The sequence below is a fragment of the Aythya ferina genome (assembly GCF_964211825.1).
Source record: "Aythya ferina genome assembly, chromosome: 6".
Classification (NCBI taxonomy): domain Eukaryota; kingdom Metazoa; phylum Chordata; class Aves; order Anseriformes; family Anatidae; genus Aythya; species Aythya ferina.
Genome location: NC_140303.1, coordinates 36,747,665 through 36,767,879, shown reverse-complemented (window position 1 = coordinate 36,767,879; position 20,215 = coordinate 36,747,665). Strand labels below are relative to the sequence as shown.

General features: G+C 38.5%; 1 protein-coding gene across 1 annotated transcript in view; it reads left to right on the top strand.

The window, feature by feature from the left end:
* LRP1B (LDL receptor related protein 1B) overlaps nucleotides 1–20,215 on the top strand; it is a 542,116-nt gene that overhangs the window by 204,364 nt on the left and 317,537 nt on the right. Inside the window, exons 4-5 of the mRNA XM_084523375.1 lie at nucleotides 15,536–15,655; nucleotides 17,089–17,217. Of these exons, the coding sequence (XP_084379501.1) occupies nucleotides 15,536–15,655; nucleotides 17,089–17,217 (249 nt within the window). The remainder of the gene's footprint in view (nucleotides 1–15,535; nucleotides 15,656–17,088; nucleotides 17,218–20,215) is intronic.

Below are 20,215 nucleotides of genomic sequence, written 5' to 3'. Positions count from 1 at the left end.
AGGTTCCTGGCTGTTATAAACATCACTTCATCCAAAGAAATCCAGGTGTGTTTGGGGCTGCTTTGTAAACGTGGGAAAAGCACAGAAATGCTGCTTTGCTGTTGGCACAAGCGAGGCCCTTCAGCTACCTGGAAGTAATGATGCACAGGTGCTACCAACCAGCCGCCCTACTTTCTTTTGAGTATTGAGTTAGCCCACATCTGTGGAACAGGAAAAAAATAAAAAAATAAAAAAAATAAATAAATAAAGTTGCATTGATAGTTTTTATGAAACAAACATATTTTTTTTAATAGAATTTTATATCACATTAATGTACGAAAAACTGGAGGTGAGCTGTACACACTTTAAATTTAGCTACCACTGAAAATGCTTCCCCAATTTAATTTTCAATTTCTTTTTTCTTCATGAAAAATTGTATTATTCTTCACTGATTTTAATTCACCTCTTTAATTGCATTTTTATTTTTCACAGTAGTAATATATTAAGAGTTTCTGGAGTAGAGATTTTGCTGAAATTCATGTGCTTAATAGTTTTTTTATTAAAAGTCACTAAATAAATAAAGACTTTTTTTTTTTTTTTTTGCTTAGCTACTCCAATGTTACCTTTAACTTTGGGCATACCTAAGCTTTTCCACTGGACTTGGTAACAGAAAGAAGTAAGATGACAATTAACAGCCTTGTGTAATGGACCAAGTTTATTTCACTTGTGTTTTGTAAATATGTGTGCATGCCTCTTCACATAAAACAGATAAACATGATTCAGGAAAATGGTTTGCCTCTTGTTCTTCAGTCTGATGAAGACCACAGAAAATAAATTAATAATGAGAGATTTTGTCCAATTTCAAAACCATATTTTATTAGGGCAAAACACAACTCATTATGAAAATCTTCAGTTGACGTGTACAATTTACAGCATGCTGGAAACGGTCTCTTTATAAGAATCATTTTCAAAGAAGTAAATGTAACTATTCTTCATTTTTAAGTGATAATGTTTAAAACTTAGTAAAAAGTTACTTAAAATAGTAAGAGAAGCAGAGATCCCCACCAAACCTGTTGCAGTACTCGTTGCATTGAGCCCCCCACTTGGCATGGTTGGACTGGCCTCTAAAAGAAGCTTTGGAAAAGAAAACTGGAGAAAAAAGGAAGAGATGCTCTTTCTCCCCTCACTTTTTCTTTTTTTTTTTCTCCCTCCAGAAGCCAGGAGAAAGCTGGGTTAACTTTGAATGTGCCAGAATATAGTAACCAAATGGTGAAGTAATACACGAAGCTCTTTTGTAAATACCAAGGCAATTCCTTATTTATTCTCCGGAGCTAGAAATAGGGGCTGATCTTTGTACTACAGTTTAGCCTCTAAAGCACATCACCTCAGTCACTCATTTTCCATTATCCGCTGCAGCTGTGCCTCTAATAATCTCAGGCTATGGCATGCTGAAATTGGTATTGAGAATTTTTATATCATGTTATATCAACTTATCAGCTTTTTCTCCTTATGCCTTGGAGAATGAAGCTAAAGAGGTGGGCTGCGAGGATGGTGTTCATTTACATTGTCTCTACCAATAAAATATGACATCTGTGAAAGATTGCACGTTTTCCTCTTCATATACGTGGAAATTCATATATGTGTAAAGGTGCATAAAGTTACATAAAAAATATAACATTTACCTAACAATTAAAAAATATGTGGAGCAGAGTAGATTCATCACTGGAGTATGCTACTTACCAGTTCCTTGCTTCAGAGGATGGCCTCAAGAAAGGGCTTTACTTGGGGCTGTAGAGACCTGAAAGGCTTTGGAAAAAAAGGTACTGAAACAACAGCTGGGGAACTCATAACGGAAAACAGTGGATGGCTTTGTCCTATGGAAAATATTTAGTAAAAATTAGATTAAACTTTCCTATGTGTTATCTGTGGCTGGGTCAGTGGCATGTATGAGCAATACTGATAGGCAATTCTGAGCAGTGCAAGTTGCTGCTCTGGATAGATGACTGACTTACAGCTAAATGAAATAATGAATGAAAAGCAATTTTTGTGCTTCTGTTGCTTTCAATCTCGTCAGCGCTGAATCAATTACACATTGCCAAAGGCTCAAGTCTCGTTAGTTGGGTAAGATATAAGAAAAACAATGAGGAAAGATGAGTCATGGTAAAATGGTTGGAAACAGAACCGTACTTTACAAGGTTATTGCTAATTTCATGTTTTCAGTGGGCGCTTTAGGTATAAGTAGTTCTTGCAGAAAAGTTATAGCTAAATAATCCTAGTTGGATACAAGGTAAGATAAAAACAATATGCCAAACAGACATCAGGAGAGTAGGTGTAATTCAGTTCTTTTCTAGACTTTGGGATTTGAGGGCTTGTATTTTCTAGCTATTTTGAACATCTGCATTTCTGCACACTCACATACATTCATGAGATAAGACTCACGGGTTCATAACACCCTGAGAAGTAAACTGATAAGAAAACCACTGGCAACATGTTTTTGAGAATTGGCAATTGTGAATCTTTGCAGACACTGGCAGCAATGTACAGCTCAGTGTGGGATTTGCCATGGGATGGGCACCTCCAATGGGACAAACCTGACTCTGCTTGCTGCAGAGAATATAAAGGTTCAGCCTCTTTAGCTGGCAGACGCTGTAAATGGGGCTTGTAAAAAATGTGTTGCTTATTCCAGCCCCTGCCACAGCTCAGAACTCCATGTATCTGTCTCCCAGGAAAAAAAAAAAAAAAACACACACAAACAAAAAAAAACTATTGAGTAAGAATTTTATTTCTCCGGTATAGTTTTTCCTTGCTGCTAGTTTTTAATTCCCTTCTAGCTTAAAGTCCTCTCTCTTATCCTTCACTGGCTTTAGTTGTACACATAAAGAAATTCAGTTACTGAGTCACACATTTGGTTCTCTGGGATCTGTTGCTATTCAATCCCTTTATGTAATTGTTCCAAGTCCTTGGCTGAGTTTCCAGGCAGGCACTGCCTCGTGAGCCTGAGGTTTCTGCTTGGCAATTTTTTTGAGGATTTTATCTATCAAGTGAAGTTGTATTCATGAAGAGAAGTAATTTCAGAGGTACTACTTCCATGAAGAGGCATGAAATTGGACGTTGGAAAAAGCTATTATAGGTGTCTTTTATGATTTCAAAATGATTTAATTATGTTTTTCCACATAACTGAGAAGGGAGCAAAGTAAATAAAGATGCTGGCTTTTTTTCCAGTATCAAGAAAAGAAAAATAATAATCTTCTGGGCTTTCTGGAATGTTTTAAGACTCCCACACTATTTCCAGGCCTACTGCACCATTATATCTGCAGCGTTAGCTGAGGCAACAGAAGAAAGGCACAGGCTAACCTGGTCCTTTTCCTCTACAAACTGTCATTCCAGAAGAGGACCAAGATGTCTTGGTGTGCTATCTAAGGGGAAAGTGGCATTGCATCTGCCAGGCTGTATGTGTTTGAGACACAACAGAGAATGCCAACATGCTGGGCAATGGACAATTTTTAAGGCCTGTGTGAAAGCTTTGCATCCTGCTTTGCTCATTTAAGAGTCAGTCTGGTAACACTGCCATCCCATTTTCTTGCAGCAGTGATTTAGGTTGCCAGCTAAAACCCCTCTACTTGCATGCATCTTCTTCCAAATCTGTGACTGTTACTGAGAGAGAGCTCTTGCAAATACCACTATTTCTCAGCAGCCTGTAACAGTCTTGGAGATTTTATTTTGAATAAAGGCTGGATATTTTAAAATATTTTTATTCTGATTCATAATACTAACAATTTACTGTGAAGACAAAACAGAGCTGAAAGCAGAAAAGCAGCTCCTGTCCAGATGGGTTTAGTGCATAATAAATCGTGAGTTGAACACATTTGTTATACATGATTTTAGGCTCCACTGTTCAACGGTACCTGCATGTAGAATTACCTGGAATATTAATAATCCTGAGAAGTGTTGGTTTTGGTTTGGTTTTGTTGCATTTCTGTATTATCTTTGAACAAATACAGTAAGTCTTTTTTTTTTTTTTTTTTTTTTTCCCTAACCTCTGCTACTGATATTCAGGACATTTCATTTCCACCAAGTTTATTCACTAATGAAACCTGGTCACTTAGAAGCCAGTACATTGTAGTTAGATAACAGTAAAAGTCATTCTTATTGAAATGTATTGCTTAATGGAATTTTAGTCTTTATTAAGCCGCATATCCAGTGGAGCAAGCAAGCTAAGTGCCCTACAGCATAAATGTATAATGCAGTCTTCAAGACACATTATTGTTATCCATACGCATAGCACTTCTGTGAATTATGTCTGTTTAAAATAATATGTAGTTGACCACCATCTGCCTGCATCTCACCACAGGTAATCAGAAAGTGATCAGTGATGGCTGAAAGGCTAAAAGGATGCCAAGGAGCAGCAGGCAATTAACCTTGCTTGATTTGAGGGGGATCGATAGGCACTCATGACCATTAGTGATATGCAGGCAAAGATGAGCCAATCTAAACCAAGAAGATTGGTGAGACTTATAGTGCCTTCAAGTGTGTCTTCCAAGTTGTAGAAAACATCAGAATACTGCTTTCTTTCACCTTGCTCAATGGTTTAAACATTACTGCCTGCAGAGATGGCATAAGGTCCAAGCCTAGGAATAAATGAAACAGTTTCTATCGATTTCATTAGGCACAGATAGCAGTACTGAGAATTGCAGTATTAAGAATTTCAGCTGAAGCATTTTGTACAAGGTAATTGACTGAGGTTGGATGAATTAAGACCTCATGTGATGATCTGGGTCTGTGGTTGTAGCACACAGCATCACTTGCTCTTACAGATTACTGCTCTCTAGTATCTTCACTTAGTCACTAGCTGGAGTGACTAATCAGTCAGCTCTGGAGCAGTATGAGTCTTAATCTGTACACCAAAGTACGCAGAGCTACTGTGTTGGTCACTTCCTTCTGAGCAGTGTGGGAGCCTTGTTTTGAAGCTTATCCTTTGGGTTCATGGAGCAGAAAGGTTCCTTGTATGAATGGCTTTCCATAATTCCTTTGTAATTAACACATCACTTACAAAAACTTCATAGTATTGTCCTGGTCTACTTTATGATAAAAATTGATTAGCATAAAATGGCAACAGACACCACATTGACAACAATAGTCTCAGTCACGAGTCTTCATTGAAGATATTTGAAAAGAAATGTTTAGTTTCGGGCCTCGATAAAAAGGTTTTCATTCTACTCCATGGCTTCTCAATAAATATTATTTCAAAATATAAATATTCTTACGTTTAGAGAGAACTCTCATCAGAATTGCTCTCTGAACTAAAAAAAGTTTTAGATATTTAGTATGAATTTGGCACTGGAGTGCATTTTAACAAAAGATTTCTATTAAATCAGGTGTTATATGATGCCATAAAACAAATTTATATGAACTTTTTATTGCTTAATGTAAATGGACTTTAACACAATTGTGGTTGAATGAGAAGTGCTGTATGAGGAGGTCAGATGAATTGGTCATCTAAAAGAGAATGTTTTAAGACAGACATTGAACAGTGATTAAGATATAGGGTGATCTGGCTTCCCATCAAGTAGAGCTGGAAATCATAACCATTTATAAAAACTACAGTAACAGGCACACCTCTTCCACTTGTTTCTAAGTCCTTGTTACCCAGTGGCTGGGTGAGATAGCTGGAGTCACAGGAATGGAATCACAGGAATGGGCATCACTGATGAACCTATATTAATGTTGTAGTGGGTCGCTATTACAACAGAACACTGTGGAGCTTCAATTATTAATTAGTTAATGCTTCCAGAGCACTCTGAGACTCACTGAGTAGTTTTTATTTTGAGTTGTTTTATTAAAAAAAAATGCTTAAATTTATTACTACTTAAATACTTGGAGTAAATAGTTGCTGTTATTGACATGTAGATATTTGTGTGCATATATATATATATATATTTATTTATTTATTTATTTAAGTATAAAGCCTAATTTTAAAAAATGAATGCTCCGGAGATACAACAACAGTGTGTTGGAGCACATAAAAAATTAACATCAGCAAAATGTAGAATAAGGTCAAGTGTATAAATATAGAGTGAACAAGATCATTGAAATACGTGATGGTTAAAGTGAGTGATACTTCAGAAGCAGAAGTGTAGGACAATGTTTCATCAGAGACTAAGCTTATGCATTACCTCTTATAAAATATAAAACTTCGCTTTTGCAGACAGGAGACTCTGCAACTTAATGTGGTTGATCTCACACTGAAATACTTGGGGAGCACTTGCTTGGTCCATGGCAATGTCCAGATCTTCCAAATTCTTTCAGTTTTAAATAACACCAGTGCAAGGACTGTATGAGCATGCCGTATCAGTCCTGTCAGTGTGTTATCTCTCCTCCACAACTCTTTGCTACTTTCACATCCAACGATTAATTGTACAGAGTCTAAAAACACAAGTTGTACATTAAAGCATCACGTGGGAGTTTACATTTGAGTGCCTGTCAATTATGAAATTTATTTTTTTTTTTTTCCCTTCATTGGGTGAAAAGAGCATGCATTTCCTTTTTCCCAGTGTGTGACTTTGCTTTGTGTTGAATTTAGATGCCAGAGCTGGCTCTGTTTATCTCCTAAGTAGATAGCTGACTAGTGCAAGTCTCGAAGGTGACATGCTGTATGCTTTGCCTGAAGAAATGGAGATTTACTGTGCAAGGATGAGCAGCCTCCTGCGGCCTGCCAACTCCATGCAGCTGTCAGTGCTGGAGGGAAGTTAGGGTTAGAAGAGATGTGGGAGAGAGAGGAAATAGCAGCTTCCACGGGGAGCAGCCACTGCCCGATCTTCTTTCCCATCACCGACTCACCTGCAGGCAGAGGGAGGGAAGAGAAAGCTCTTCCCCAGCTCCCCATCTTAACCTCCTTCTCCTCCTGTTGTCACCTGCCCTCTGCAGGTGGCAGTCAGTTGTGCCTCTTCCCTCTTCCCCTGTTTCAGACTGCTGCAGGATGAAGACATGGTGGCAGATCTGTGCATGGAAGGAACAGCCTGTGAGACCCACGGACTCCCTGAGGTTGGCAGGGACCTTTGGGAGCCTCTAGCTGCTGAAAGCAGGGGCACCTAGATCAAGTTGCCCAGCACCATGTCCAGTTGGAGTTCAAATGTCTCCAAGGATGGAGACTTTAGAGCCTCTCTATCTCTCAGAGCCTCTTGCCAATCTGTTCCCTTTAGTCACCAGTGATAGGACCCATGGGAATGGTTTCAAGCTGAGGAAGGGGAGGTTTAAGCTAGACATCAGGAAGAGGTTCTTCACTGAGGGGATTGTCACACACGGGAACAGGCTCCCCAGGGAAGTAGTCACTGCACCAAGCCCGTTGGAGTTTAAGAAGCATTTGGACTGTGCTCTTAGTCACATGGTCTGAATATTTGGGTAGACTTGTGTGGTGCCAGGAGTTGGACTTGATGATCCTTACGGGTCCCTTCCAACTCGGGATATTCTGATTCTCTCTGGGCTTAATCTTATTCACTCCAGAGACTGCTCTGCCCCAGCCACCAATTTACATTTTGTGTCTCCAAGCATTCCTCAAGTACTGAAATACAATTTACTAACAAGGCTGAGAAATCATGAGCTAATTCTGTAAATGCATTTTAGCTGACTAGGTCCAGATTACTAAGCAGAGCAGCCCAGGTAGCCTGCTCTTGGATAACCACTGGTCCTCACTGTAGTTTTTCCATTCTGATCTTTGTCGCCATGCACAAACTTTGTTAGTTGGTACTTTCACTTCTGGTTTATTAATGAATATGTTCAATATTGTCAGGCTTCATGTAAGTATCTGTGATACTTCATGAGACACATAGTTTAATGATGATTCTCTGTAAGACAGTGAACCTGCTTCAGTATGTATTCAACACTGTGAAAATACCTAAAACTTTACACTAGTTTATTTAAAAAAAAAAAAAAAAAAAAAAAAAAAAAAAAGTATGTATTCATTAAAATCTATATTCTTTAAATCTATAGCTTTCATCCAGATTAATAGCCATATAAATTGTCTCATCCCTTTAGTCATGAAATCGCTTGCCTATTTTGAATTTTCCCAGGTGAACTTCTCCCTAGTTTATGCTTATGCTTGTGTGTGGCAGCCAAGGTATAACTAAAACAGCAAAAGGTCAAAATAATGAGCCATTTCCACTGGTGAAGCTAATATTTTACTACATGCCTACTACTGCTGATCTCATCTTTTCAAATGTTTTGTGATGCTATGGTTGAAGAGCACCACATAAAACAAATTGTTTTGAAGCTCAGCCAAATATTGTAGGTCAAGATTTAGGCAGGAAGAAGTTTCAATAGCACATCCTTGAAAAATAAATTTATCCATGAATATTGTCCCGAGATGTTGTTAGGTAATATTTTGAAGATGGATATTCTCACTTCTAAAAAGGAATATGAATTTGGAAGATTTGAGTTGCTTATTTAAGTTTTATTCTTCTTGTAACATTCCTTTTTTTTTTTTTTTTTTTTTTTTTTCTGATTTCATTAGGTTGGAAATGACAGAAAAGGAAATCTATCTTTTTTTTTAATAATATCTTGTTAATCACTTGTTACTCGGCAACTCAGCAAGACGTGCCCATTTTCATTGAACAATAATCACAGTAAGACACTTCTGGTTTTGAGCAGACAAGTTCATTAAACAAGACGTGTAATTTTCTTCTAATCATAAAATAGGCAAATGCACTTTAATGTCTATTTAAAATAATACATTAAGTTGTTCAACAACAGTCTATGTGTCAGCATAGACTGTGATGGGAAAATATATCCAACGGAGGGCCGAGATACATCAGGTAGAATTTATGAAGTTCTTACCAATGACAACTTACATGACAGAAGCTCCTGCCCAGCTTTTACAGGACAGTGTTGTGCTTTTAGCACTTGCTCAGGAGATGAAACCCAGGAATACACAGGTGTGCCTTCAGCCCAGGGGCTATCCACACCTCACAGCACATCAGTGCATCAGTGCTCCCCCGCAGGATGCACCATTCACCATGTGGTATGAAATGGAAGGCGTCCTTATGTAGAATCAGTGCCACAGGGAGTCTGGGTTTTGTGGGCTCAGAGGGTGCACCTTAGAGTATGACTCTGTTGCCTGATGATTATAGCAATGGCAAAGGGTGGAAATACTGCAGTCTTTTAGTATCTTTTATCCAGTAACTATTTTATGGAAAATTCAGGAGCAGCCTGGTACCCAGCACAAAGCGCCGTTCTCAAACCAGCCTTAGGAGAAGATTCTGCACTCTGGAGCTGAAGCAAGTGGAGTTATTTCCGAGCAGTCCAGGCTCAGATGTCTAAGCTCTGTGAAGGAAAATGAAGGATTTCAGTTATACCCAGGGCTTACAACTTCCTTCAGGCTGTTCAGTGTGCAAGGCTTTCAGGTTACCGTGTGGGGTGGCTGTTTCCTTGTCTGCACACTGTATAGAAAACCTTTATTGCCAACTGATCTCTGGGGATGGGAACCTGGAGTCTGGCTTGCAGACCTTACCTGTAAATGTCTCAATTTTTAAGGCTTCTAGCAATTGTTTCTAAACAGGTGGTTTATTTGGGGGATTAATAAAAAAAACATCATTAGTCTTGTCCCAAGCCTCCTGACCACAAGTTACAAAGCAGCAGTCAATCACCTGGCCCCCAAATGCAGAGGCTGCAGCTTTACCTGAAACAGAGAAGAGGTGCAGGAATTTGTTTATGTATTTATTTATGTATTTTGCCTAAAGGTTTTTTGTGTCCCCTCCCAGTCTTGCATGTTGTTTGGAATTTGACTCCTGCTTCAATGCTGAACTTTGGCTGGGGTCGCCTGTAGCAGGAGTACAAGGTTATGAATCTGATCTTAGATTTCCAAATCTCTTTCTCAGTGGTATATCTACCATAACAGAGTTATGGGCCGAGGAGCGTAACAAAGATCATTATACTTTTGTCATATTTTTATGGTATGATAGTCAAAGCCAATAAAATGACCAACGAATGTAAGATTAAAACAGGCTGCATTATTTCAATCCAGCAATTGAATTCTATCAATCAAACTACCCTTTTCTGTCAGAGAAGCAAACTGTAGAGCTTTATCTTGTGTAACCAAAAAAAAAAAAAAAAACCAAAAACAACAAAAAAACTAAAACAAACAAACAAACAAACAAAAAAACAACCTTGAGGTAAATTGCATTAGAGAGTCTAATACATAAAAGAATTGTACTTCAAAAAAATAGAAAATGAACTAGAAAAGAAAAATAAGGTTTACAGCATATGCGTGATAAGGACAGTCTAGACATCAGTGTATGAATATTGAATCATAAAAGCTGAGTGAATAACACAATGATAAGATCAAGTATATTCATGAAACACAAAGCTGCCAAAAAGAATCCGAATATTTAAGAGAAACAAGAACGCGTGTGGAGTACAATTAGAAGACTAATTCAGTAACAAGTTCCCATAAGTTTTCCTTTGGGTATGTTTCAGAGACAAGGAAAAAAAAGAATTAATCTTAGTTCCATAATGAAAAATGATATTTTAGCATAAGATGGTGTGTTGCTTGAGGAATACAGTAGCAGAAAGAACCTCCTGGGTCATGAATGCAGTGTCTGGTATTTCGGGGGCCTTTCCATATGCTGTTTTTCATGAATTTATCATGATCCATGTTGAAAATATTTATTTTCTGTCCCTGCTGCTTCCAGTCAAAGAGCAGTTCCAGAACCTGATTACGGTGATAGTTGAGAACCTCTCCTTTTCAGCCCAAATGTATTAATGAACAATTTATACCCATTTGTACTTCCACCAGTAACCCTTTTGCTTAAATAGTCTCTCTTTCCCCACTGTTGAGCCTCTGATATATTCATGACTGCCTGTGGTTTTCCTCTCCCAACACTAACCAACACAGAAACCTGCAGTCTGCCCTCGAGTCACAGCTCCACTGCCAGTCCCTGAAGCCTTTTTCTGAGCCTGCTCAAGTCTGGGTTTATCCTCCAGGTACCCATTGGGTGGGCACAGCCTCCAGCAGCTGCATTCAGCAAGAAAAGGACTTGCTGGTGTCCTGGCCCTTGGTATCATGGCTTTCTCTGTGGGAAGGACACATCCTGATGCTTCCAGAGCTGCATTTGCTTTTTCCCCAGGCAGCATGGTGCTGGTAGTTCACAGCCATCCCCTGATGAACTATTTGACAAGAATCCCTCGTTTCAAATTATTAAGTCCCAAACTGAGTGCAGAATCTCTGCTATTATTCCCTAAGCATAATTATCTTGATCTCAGAACCACAAACTTCAGGCAATTGCTTTTACTTAATCTGGCTGTGTATCACTGGTGCTTATCAGCATTGTGTGATCAGCTAATTTTAATGTAGGGTGCTACGATGTTGTCTGTACTCTAGCATCATTACAAAAAGAGCTGTACAGGATTTGTATATTACGCATGCACTAATGAAATGTAACTGGGAACCCACTGCAGCCAAAAGGTCTTATTATCATCAAAATGGCTCAAAAAATTATGGCATCTAAATACATGTTAATGTGAATCTAGTCTTCTTTCATCCTCTCAGGAAAGGGAAGTCTCACTGAGGCATCTTCTTAAATCCATTCTAGTGTTCGACAATCCTTCATAGGCAAAAAATACACAGAATTAAGAAAGTGCAAGCTGAAAACAGTCAAAACATATAAGTTTAACAACCACGTGTGAACCTGGTGTGTACCCTGTGTCAATTGAGGAGGAACTGATAAAAAGGTTAGTCAGATCAATTGGTTAATTCTTTCATTAAAAAGCTATGCAAGAGAGGATAGTTCCTTATATCATTCCTTTTGGATGAACTATGATAAGCAGTGTATTTCCTTGAACACGGAAGGGATAAATGAAGGCAGGATTTTATTACTATCAAATCCTGTGGGAGCAGTATGTCCAAAAAACTTACAGCTCCTCTGGGTCTTTGTCAGAGGTATATCATGTCAGGGGAGAGGCTATCAGCAGTGTCTTGGCCTGATGGACTGCTCTCCTTTGGGTCTGGTACCTGGGAGTCAGAGGAATAAGAAAGTCAGCACAAGATTGACATGGGGGTATTTGAGAAAGCAGGGGAGCTTTTGTGGTAGAGTTGGAGCTCTGCTTTAGAGAGCTTCTTCCATGGAACTTAGGGAAGAAAAAAATGCTGCCCTGAATGTATCTGGGGGCAGAAAGAAAACACTGGACAAAAGGACCTAAAGCAGCGCAGGATGAATTGGCATTACGACCCAGGCCTGGGGAAAACAGAGCACCCTAAAGGCACTCACATGCTTCTGCTACCCTGCATCTCTGCAAATCTCACAGCTTGCTCTGCCACTCCTGGTCTTGAGTTGTGGGTCTCCTTGTGAGCTTTGAAGCTTAATTCTGCTGCTTTCCCTCAGTTTAGCTTCTTCCTTTAAATCTTGCAGCAGAAATAGTGTGCTTTGACAAATACAGGTTTCCATAGCTGTGTTAAAAATGCAAAGCTTCGTAATGGTCGTTCTTCACTGCCTGCGTACTTTGTAAACCAATTCACGTTCAGAAAAGGAGACCAGATTGGGAACAGAATTTTACTTAATCCTAAAGCAAGGTAGGAAGGACAAGAAATGAGGATCCCTGTTCTTTAGTTCTTTAAATTTCCTATCTGGAACATTAGAAATATTGATGTTCACTGCTTTATGATTTTTCTTTGCCTCCTCACCTCTTCCCAAGCAGTCTGCTACAAATCTAACCAAACCATAAATGTACACACTGTCTTCCATGGCATGTCCTTCAATACTTCAAACATTTCCAGGGGCAAGCTAACTCCATTTTCTCCCCAAAGGTTTTCAGGATCAGTTACTTAAAGTGAAGAAAACAAAAGAGCCAGTAAAATAGAAAATAGATTTATTTACCCTCAATGTTGTTGTTGTATTTTGTGTTTTTCTGCTCATGAATTCCCCTGGCAGGTTTCGCAGATCAGCAGTAGAGCAAAAATATTTGGGGGCACAGAGGTGTCTGTCAGACAGGCAGCAAGGAAGCTCTGCACTCGAGCAGTGCGTGGAGGCCACTTGCTGCTGTAATAATCTGACTGATAATTTAGTGGAGGGAAATGGTTTTAAGTTTTTAAGTCAGAAACATATGGCAGTCGACATCGCTTCTTAAACGGATTTGTAGGAAAGTCTGGTGTGCTTGAAGGACTCCCAGTGGCCTCGCTGGGAAACTGGTGAAAGAAGTTTTAGTGTAAAACCTGGGAAAATAATAGGTTGCTTCTTGTCAGAGCTGGTTAAAATGCAAGAAGACATTTTGGTTTTCTCCCTGTTCCAGTTTTAACTTTCTCAGACTGTTATCGACAGGGGACCAGGAAATGTGTCTTTTGAGAAAACTCATTTGAAAAATAATCTCTTACTTGATCAGCGGATCAACTTGATCAGACAGCATTTGTACCCAAGTGAGCGTAAGGAGTTGTGCAAGAGGAGGCAGTTTTAGCAGAACACCTTCTCGGAGAAGCCCTTTCTAAAAACACAGCAGATGGGATGAGGACACCAGCAAAGTTGTGATAGACAGTGTGAAAAATAGAACTGTGTGCAAAGAATGAGGGATGAGATGTGCGACAAGAAATATTTTTGGCAGAAATGGGCTATGTGCAGTACTTCAGTTATACTTACTGTAAAGAAAATGCAACTGCTTTGTTGGTAAAAGCCATCCCCATGATACTGCAATAATTTAGAATCAATGAAATGCAACAGTTTTTGTAAAAATAAGGAGCAGGTAGGCTGCTTTTATTCACTTTCCTCTAATGGATCTCACTTTCCAATTTACTGTTGCCGTTCTCTAGCAGCCTTTTCTGGCTGTGTGCAGGTCCCGCTATTCCAGTTGAAGCTTCTGGCTATCTGTATCCATTATGGAAAGAGTGCAAACAAGCCAAGTCCCATTTGTGAGTCAAATAGTTATCATCCGGTAAAAGCTACCGGCTGTACAGCATAAGACAAATATTTGAGGAAGAAAATTATAGGTTGTAAAGGATGGTCGATCCGTGTTTGCTTAGAAAATGAAATGTATATGTCGATTTTGTGCAGATAGAAATATTAAATAAACAGATAGCATATAATCAGCCTCGGCTCCAGCTCCACACCTCAGCATGCAGTCCCATTTCAGGTTACCTCTGGGGAAATTTCCTTGTTTGCATTCTGAATGGGACTTGTTCTTGGAAGGATGTAATAGATTTAAGGACTGGACTAGGGACAAGAAGCCAACAAAGCAAGCTGCGGCCAAAATGTGTTACCTTCCTATTCACAAGGGCACACGAGGCAGAGAAATAACCCACAAACCACTTAGCAAATGGGCAGATTTGGACAATAGATGATTTACCAGCCTCTTAGTCAGTCTGCGGATTGTGTGGCCTATAGAATTCTAGGGAGTATCCTCTGATAATTGTGACACCTCTTTCCTTTTTTTTTTTTTTTTTTTTTTTCTTTCAATACAGTAAGCAGTAACTTTGGGTTGCACATCCACTTTTCTTCCAAAGTTTCCTCTTTATTTTGACACCAGCAGCCCCAGGTTTCAGATGCTGATGCTGATTCTTCTTCATATTAATTTTCACTCTAGCCCCCAGTAGAGCTTGATGAATAATGACCACACAGATTAAAACTGCCCACATGTTAAACTACAGAACTCTTTTTCCTTAGGACATTCCCAGTCACTTGAAGCCAGCCCTATAACAGAACCTTTCTCCGTCCATTTTCGGGTTACTTTCTGATCCATCTGCATGTAGTTTCGAAAAATATCTTCAGATAAGCTTTTACAGCTGTTTTCCACAATCCTTTTCGTATTTTCCTGTAGGGAAAAATATTTATTAAAATACTCTTTTTTTTTGATTAGCAGAATAATTGATACACTTCATCCAGCTTGGGGCTGAGAAATGTCTCTCTATTTGTATATTTCTTCTAGCTGTTAGCATCATTGCTTGTACTGATAGTATGTGTTTAAGCAATAGATGCTGTGAAGGACTTCAGTAGTAATGACATATATTATGTCCAGTGTTTATCCAACAGTACATGTCCAACATTAAATTATTGAGCCAGAATACATGCCCATTGATTACTGTAAAGGTTATATGCGTACCAGTAAATCAAGACAAGCTTTCAAAAGATCAATTGATATGACAAGTAGGGAAGACAAAGATGTTGAGATCTTTTTCATAATCTTTGCTGGTTTTTATGACTATAATCTTATTTTTTTAGGTTTGGTGCTTTATTTATTTATTTTTATTTTTTTCCAAATCATTGCTTAAAATATGACTGATATGTGAAAAAGAGACATCTAAGCAGAACAACAGTGCACCTTGATAATATATTTGTGAGCACCTTTTGGTAGAAATGGAATGCTGATTTATTATCTTGCCAAAATACAGTTTTCAAAGCAAGCATTTTCCAATGTATTTGTCCTATTTCAAACAACAGCTGGTTGTGGTGTTTCCTTCCTGAGAGGTGCATTTGCACACACACACACACACACACATATATATATATATGTTGTTGAGGTTTATGATATAGGAATAATAAATTAGCATTTATTAACATTTTGCTCTAAATAATACTATTTACAGAATTGCTACCCAAGTGCCAACAGATGAATTGCCAATACAAATGCGCCATTACCAGGAATGGTACCAGGTGCTACTGTGGAGATGGATATGAAACGAGCAGTGATGAAAGAAGCTGCACAGGTAAACAAGAAAGATGCTGTAGGATTGACACACAGGTTTCTTAATGGCTCCTTGATGGCTATCAGGTGCAGAGAACTGGTGGGCTGTCAGGTGGGCTGCCAGCTTAGGTCTGGGAGCCATGCAGGCAGGCTAACAGTGCTGGTGAGCATGGATGAGCTGTTGTGCTCATAAGCTTCCTTCCCAGCTTCAGTGGTGTTCATCAAGGAATGAGCATGAACCTGTGGGATCAGACAGAGGGAAAGAGCCCCACTCCATAATGAGGGTCTGGACTTCCCTGCTGACTCCTTGGTGTTCTTGTGCCCGTGCCCCAGCAGCAGCTGTTCCTAACTTACTGGGATGAAAGCATCCTTTGCCAGACCAGAGGATGTGAGTCTTTCCCTTTTCTTTCCCTTTGCTCAAGTGAGCCTGCAGCTTGTTTGTGCAAGCTGCTCTCCAGACCTTACTGCCAGGAGAATTGCAGAGAGTTGCAGTGTTTTGCCTCATGCCCATAAAGTCACATCTAGATTAGAATTTGATAAATGAACCCTCCCAGATCATACAACTTATCAAGGAATGTTATTTTGGCATAATTAAATGTGGGCTGAAATTGGTGTTCTTTTCCATTTTTAAAATATATGACTTTTTAATTCTCTATCCAGGTATTTGTTTCTTGTTTTATTTTTTTTTCTCTTTTTATAAGCAGATTGGAGTTCTGTTGCCTTATGTATGTGCTCACTACCAATCACTCCTCTACACGTAATAGTGCTAAGCCAGATTCTTCATAAATGTAATTTATTCTAAGTTCTTTTGCTCTATGGTTGTCATGTTTTGTGATTGAAAATATATCTGAGGAAATAATTTCAACAGCAGGTTTTTTTAAATGTCAGTTTATTACTTAAACCCTCAACCACTGTTAAATAGCATGTCTTGAGTTTATGGTATTATGCCTATATACCCTACTTGAGAAAACTGTTCTTTAGATTAGAGAAATATATAGTTTTTGATGTAGTGGATGATGGTTTAATGTAGAAGTTGTGACAGTTCATTTAAGGAACTGTAAGACATTTCCAGCACAAATAGGTTGAGAAGGATAATCAATTTTCTCCCCTGAAATGTTGTCTCAGCCACAGCCCTTATAATTTTAAATACAAGTGTTTTCTAGTACTAACAAGAGTCCGGATGTCTCCCTAACATGATGTAGACATTGGATGCTAATTGAACAAATGAAAGTTTTAACTTTAAAAATAAACAGCAATTTAACTCAAGAACGCCTGGCCTTCTGTTTGGTTGCTGGGGTAATTTCAACAGCCAATATTGGGAATAAGGTCATAGCTTGAGAAGGCGAATACTTAAATACCATAATGATTTAATGGATCAAACTTTCCTCATTTTTTCTTTTATTATTATTATTATTTATGTTATCCTTAAACAAGATCTCATTAATGTCCCTTTAGATTTGAATGAATGTAATACATATGGAAGCTGCAGCCAGACGTGTATAAATACAGAGGGATCGTACACTTGTAGCTGTGTGGAGGGCTACGTACTTCAGCCTGATAACAGATCTTGCAAGGCCAAAAATGGTAAGTTTTAACATCTTTTTACCTTAATGAAAATAATTTCTGTTTTAGTCCTGTATAAACAATATATGTGAAAATATAGATAGAAGAGCACATAGAAGATATGGACTTGAAGTCCTTCACTGTATTACAAAGAACAACACAACAACCCTAGAACAACTTTTCACATATTATGACAATACTCCAAGGGAAATCTTAGTAGTTATTATATGGTTGTTATTAATTAAATTGAAATACTCAGTTCAGCCAAGATTAGAATAGTCCCCAATTTCCCTCTTCATAAATAAATCAAAGGTTTTTCCTCACACAAACAAAATAGGCTGTTTACTCTGGGAAGACAGCGGAGGTAGTGAGGAGGCAGAGGAAATGATCACAAGGTAATTGTACCCTTAGGATGAAAAAAGACATGAGATTGCTTTGTCCTTGTAATATCCCAAGAGGTGAATTTCAAAATACAGATATTCACACTACACTTTTTTTTTTCTTTTTCCTTAGTTCATAGTTTCATTAGCAACAGTAAATTGGGTATTTGAGGAAATTAGTGAATTTTGTTTAATGAAGCAATACTGTACAAAGAATTTTCATACTCTGCATGCTGACTTAACAATGTTTTTATGTTAAAAAAAAAAACAAACAAACACTTTCTTGATATTTTTTTTTACATCTATGATGATTCAACAGCCCAGTATAAGGCTATGTTTGTTATATATTTTTGAGTATTTGTAGCTATTTTATCATGATAAAATGTGAAAGTCTACTGTTTTTTTGAGGCTACCTCAAGCTAAGAGCATTGCTAAGTATGTTCTGACTTGAGCACTAGTAAGTTACATGTTTTTGTACTGCTTGTATCAAGTTTTATATTGATCCACATAACATGGCTGTGTGATTTGTTTTTATTATTATTTTTTTTTTAATACACAGATAAGTGTTATGAGATAAGAAAGACCATTAAAAGTAAAAATATTTTAATACTTTTCTTCCTCCACTGCATGGAAGTGAATATCACTGTTCCAGGTCAGGAAATTCTTATGGTGCCAGTGTTGGGTTTGAGATGAGCCTTTGAGTTTCCTTTCTTACATCTAGCAGAGTGTGTAACTCAGTGTTGTAATGAGGTGTCAATATCTTGTTGGTCTTGGTGATATAAATCAGATCATCTATTAACAGAGAATAACTATTCCTCTTTCTTAGTGTTTTGTCATGTTTGCTTTATGGTAGTTTTCATCTTTTCTGTTATTTTCAGCATGTGGTCACTAATCATTAACCATAGAAATCACAGCAGGATAGTGCAAATCAAGATCATGGCACTGCACAGACATGAGTGTCACTCGTTATGTTGGTTTTGTGTGTAATCATAATTTTTCTTTGAAGTAAGGCTGGATTCAATTATCAATATGTTGAACAGTGGAGCTAAACTCTTCCTAGAGCACAGAGGTCAAAGAACTTTCTGGCATAGTGATGATGGTGCTTTTAGCAGAGAATGCTGCAAGAGCTACAGCGACCTGTAACAGTTTATGTTGTTTTACAGGGCACAGTTTACAGTGTGGAAAATAGTGACGTTTCCATGTACCAGGATGTAGCTTTCCTTAAGCATTCATGTTCATAGCTTCACTGGTGATACAAACTGCTTTCACAGGTTGCTGCCTTGTAGGGTCAAAAGCAAGGTGCTTTTTTCAAGCAGGGTCAAAAGCAAGGTGTTGCCCTGTTCAAAAAAAAAAAAAAAAAAAAAAAAAAACAGATTGGGGAGCAAGCAATGAGGAACCAGTCCTGCCAAAAAGTGTCTAAAATTGTGTAATGGAACACAGGTTAGGCAATGCCATTCTGTGAGCAAAGGGAGAGGTACAATCCTGGTATATATAAGCAGTATTATGACTTCAAAGTAATCCTAATGCTTACTCAACACTGGGAAGTCGTCAGCTGGAATGTGACATCCAGAGAGGGACATCATGCAAAGCCGATGTGGACCAGTAGAAGAGAATCCAGGGAAAAGGTTGTATCTAAGGGCGAAAAAAAAAAAAAAAAATTAAAAAAAAAAAAAGGAAAAAGCTCTTAGAAAAAATAATCAACTTTTTAATTTCCTTAAAAAGCCTAAGGAGAATAAGGATGGAAAGAGCGAGCTACCCATTTAGTCTGCATTTGACAAAAGCAGTTGTCAAATTCATAAAGAAAATGAACTAAAGAATATTCTGTGTGCAAAAGGTATGAAAGATAAGAAGCAATAAAGGTTTAAGTTAGCTTAGGCATTATGTTGAGCTTTCTGATGTTAATAACAGCAATTCTGCTGCGAATATAAATTGTCATCCATGGTCCTAGATACAGCACAAGAAGTAACTACGGAGCCCTATGCCATGATTTTGTTGCCTCTGTAACCTGAGTGAGAGGTTTCTGAATCCTTACAAGAAGAGACATGGGGGAACTTGTGGAAGCCCAGTTCCCAAGGTGCTGAGCAGGGGAGATGTGTTTGTGAGCTGTGGCCTGCAGGAGCCCTGCCCCGGTACAGGCGGCCACTGGAGGCCTCCTCAGCCTCTTCCACAAGCCCCAAACCCATCCACTCACAGCGGCCTGGCCGCATGTGGTCCACCAGGTACAATTTGCAGAGCACCTCACACAAGTTTTTCTACCCTTCAGGCAGTCAAATGCTTGGCTGTGAAGGTGGGGAGGTTCGTCTCTCATTAGAGCCTGCATTTTTCTTCCTCAGCTCATTTACATAACTTTGGAGCCTGAAACTTTTAGCTGCACAGCACCTTTGGGAAGGATGTTAAAAAAGGTATCAAAACAGCTGGGGGCACACCATGTTTCTTTCTCCTGACTTCTTAACCACGCTTTCTTTTATGAATAAAGAAGCAGTTAATGACTTCTTTTAAGGTGAAAATGAAACAAAATGTGGCTTTGCTGAGCAAAGTTTTGGAACAGCTTTGTTTGCCAAGTCTGTATGCCTGTACTGTAAGGCCCACATTGGATAGGAAGGATATTTAAGAAAACAAAGTGACAGATTCAGAAATCT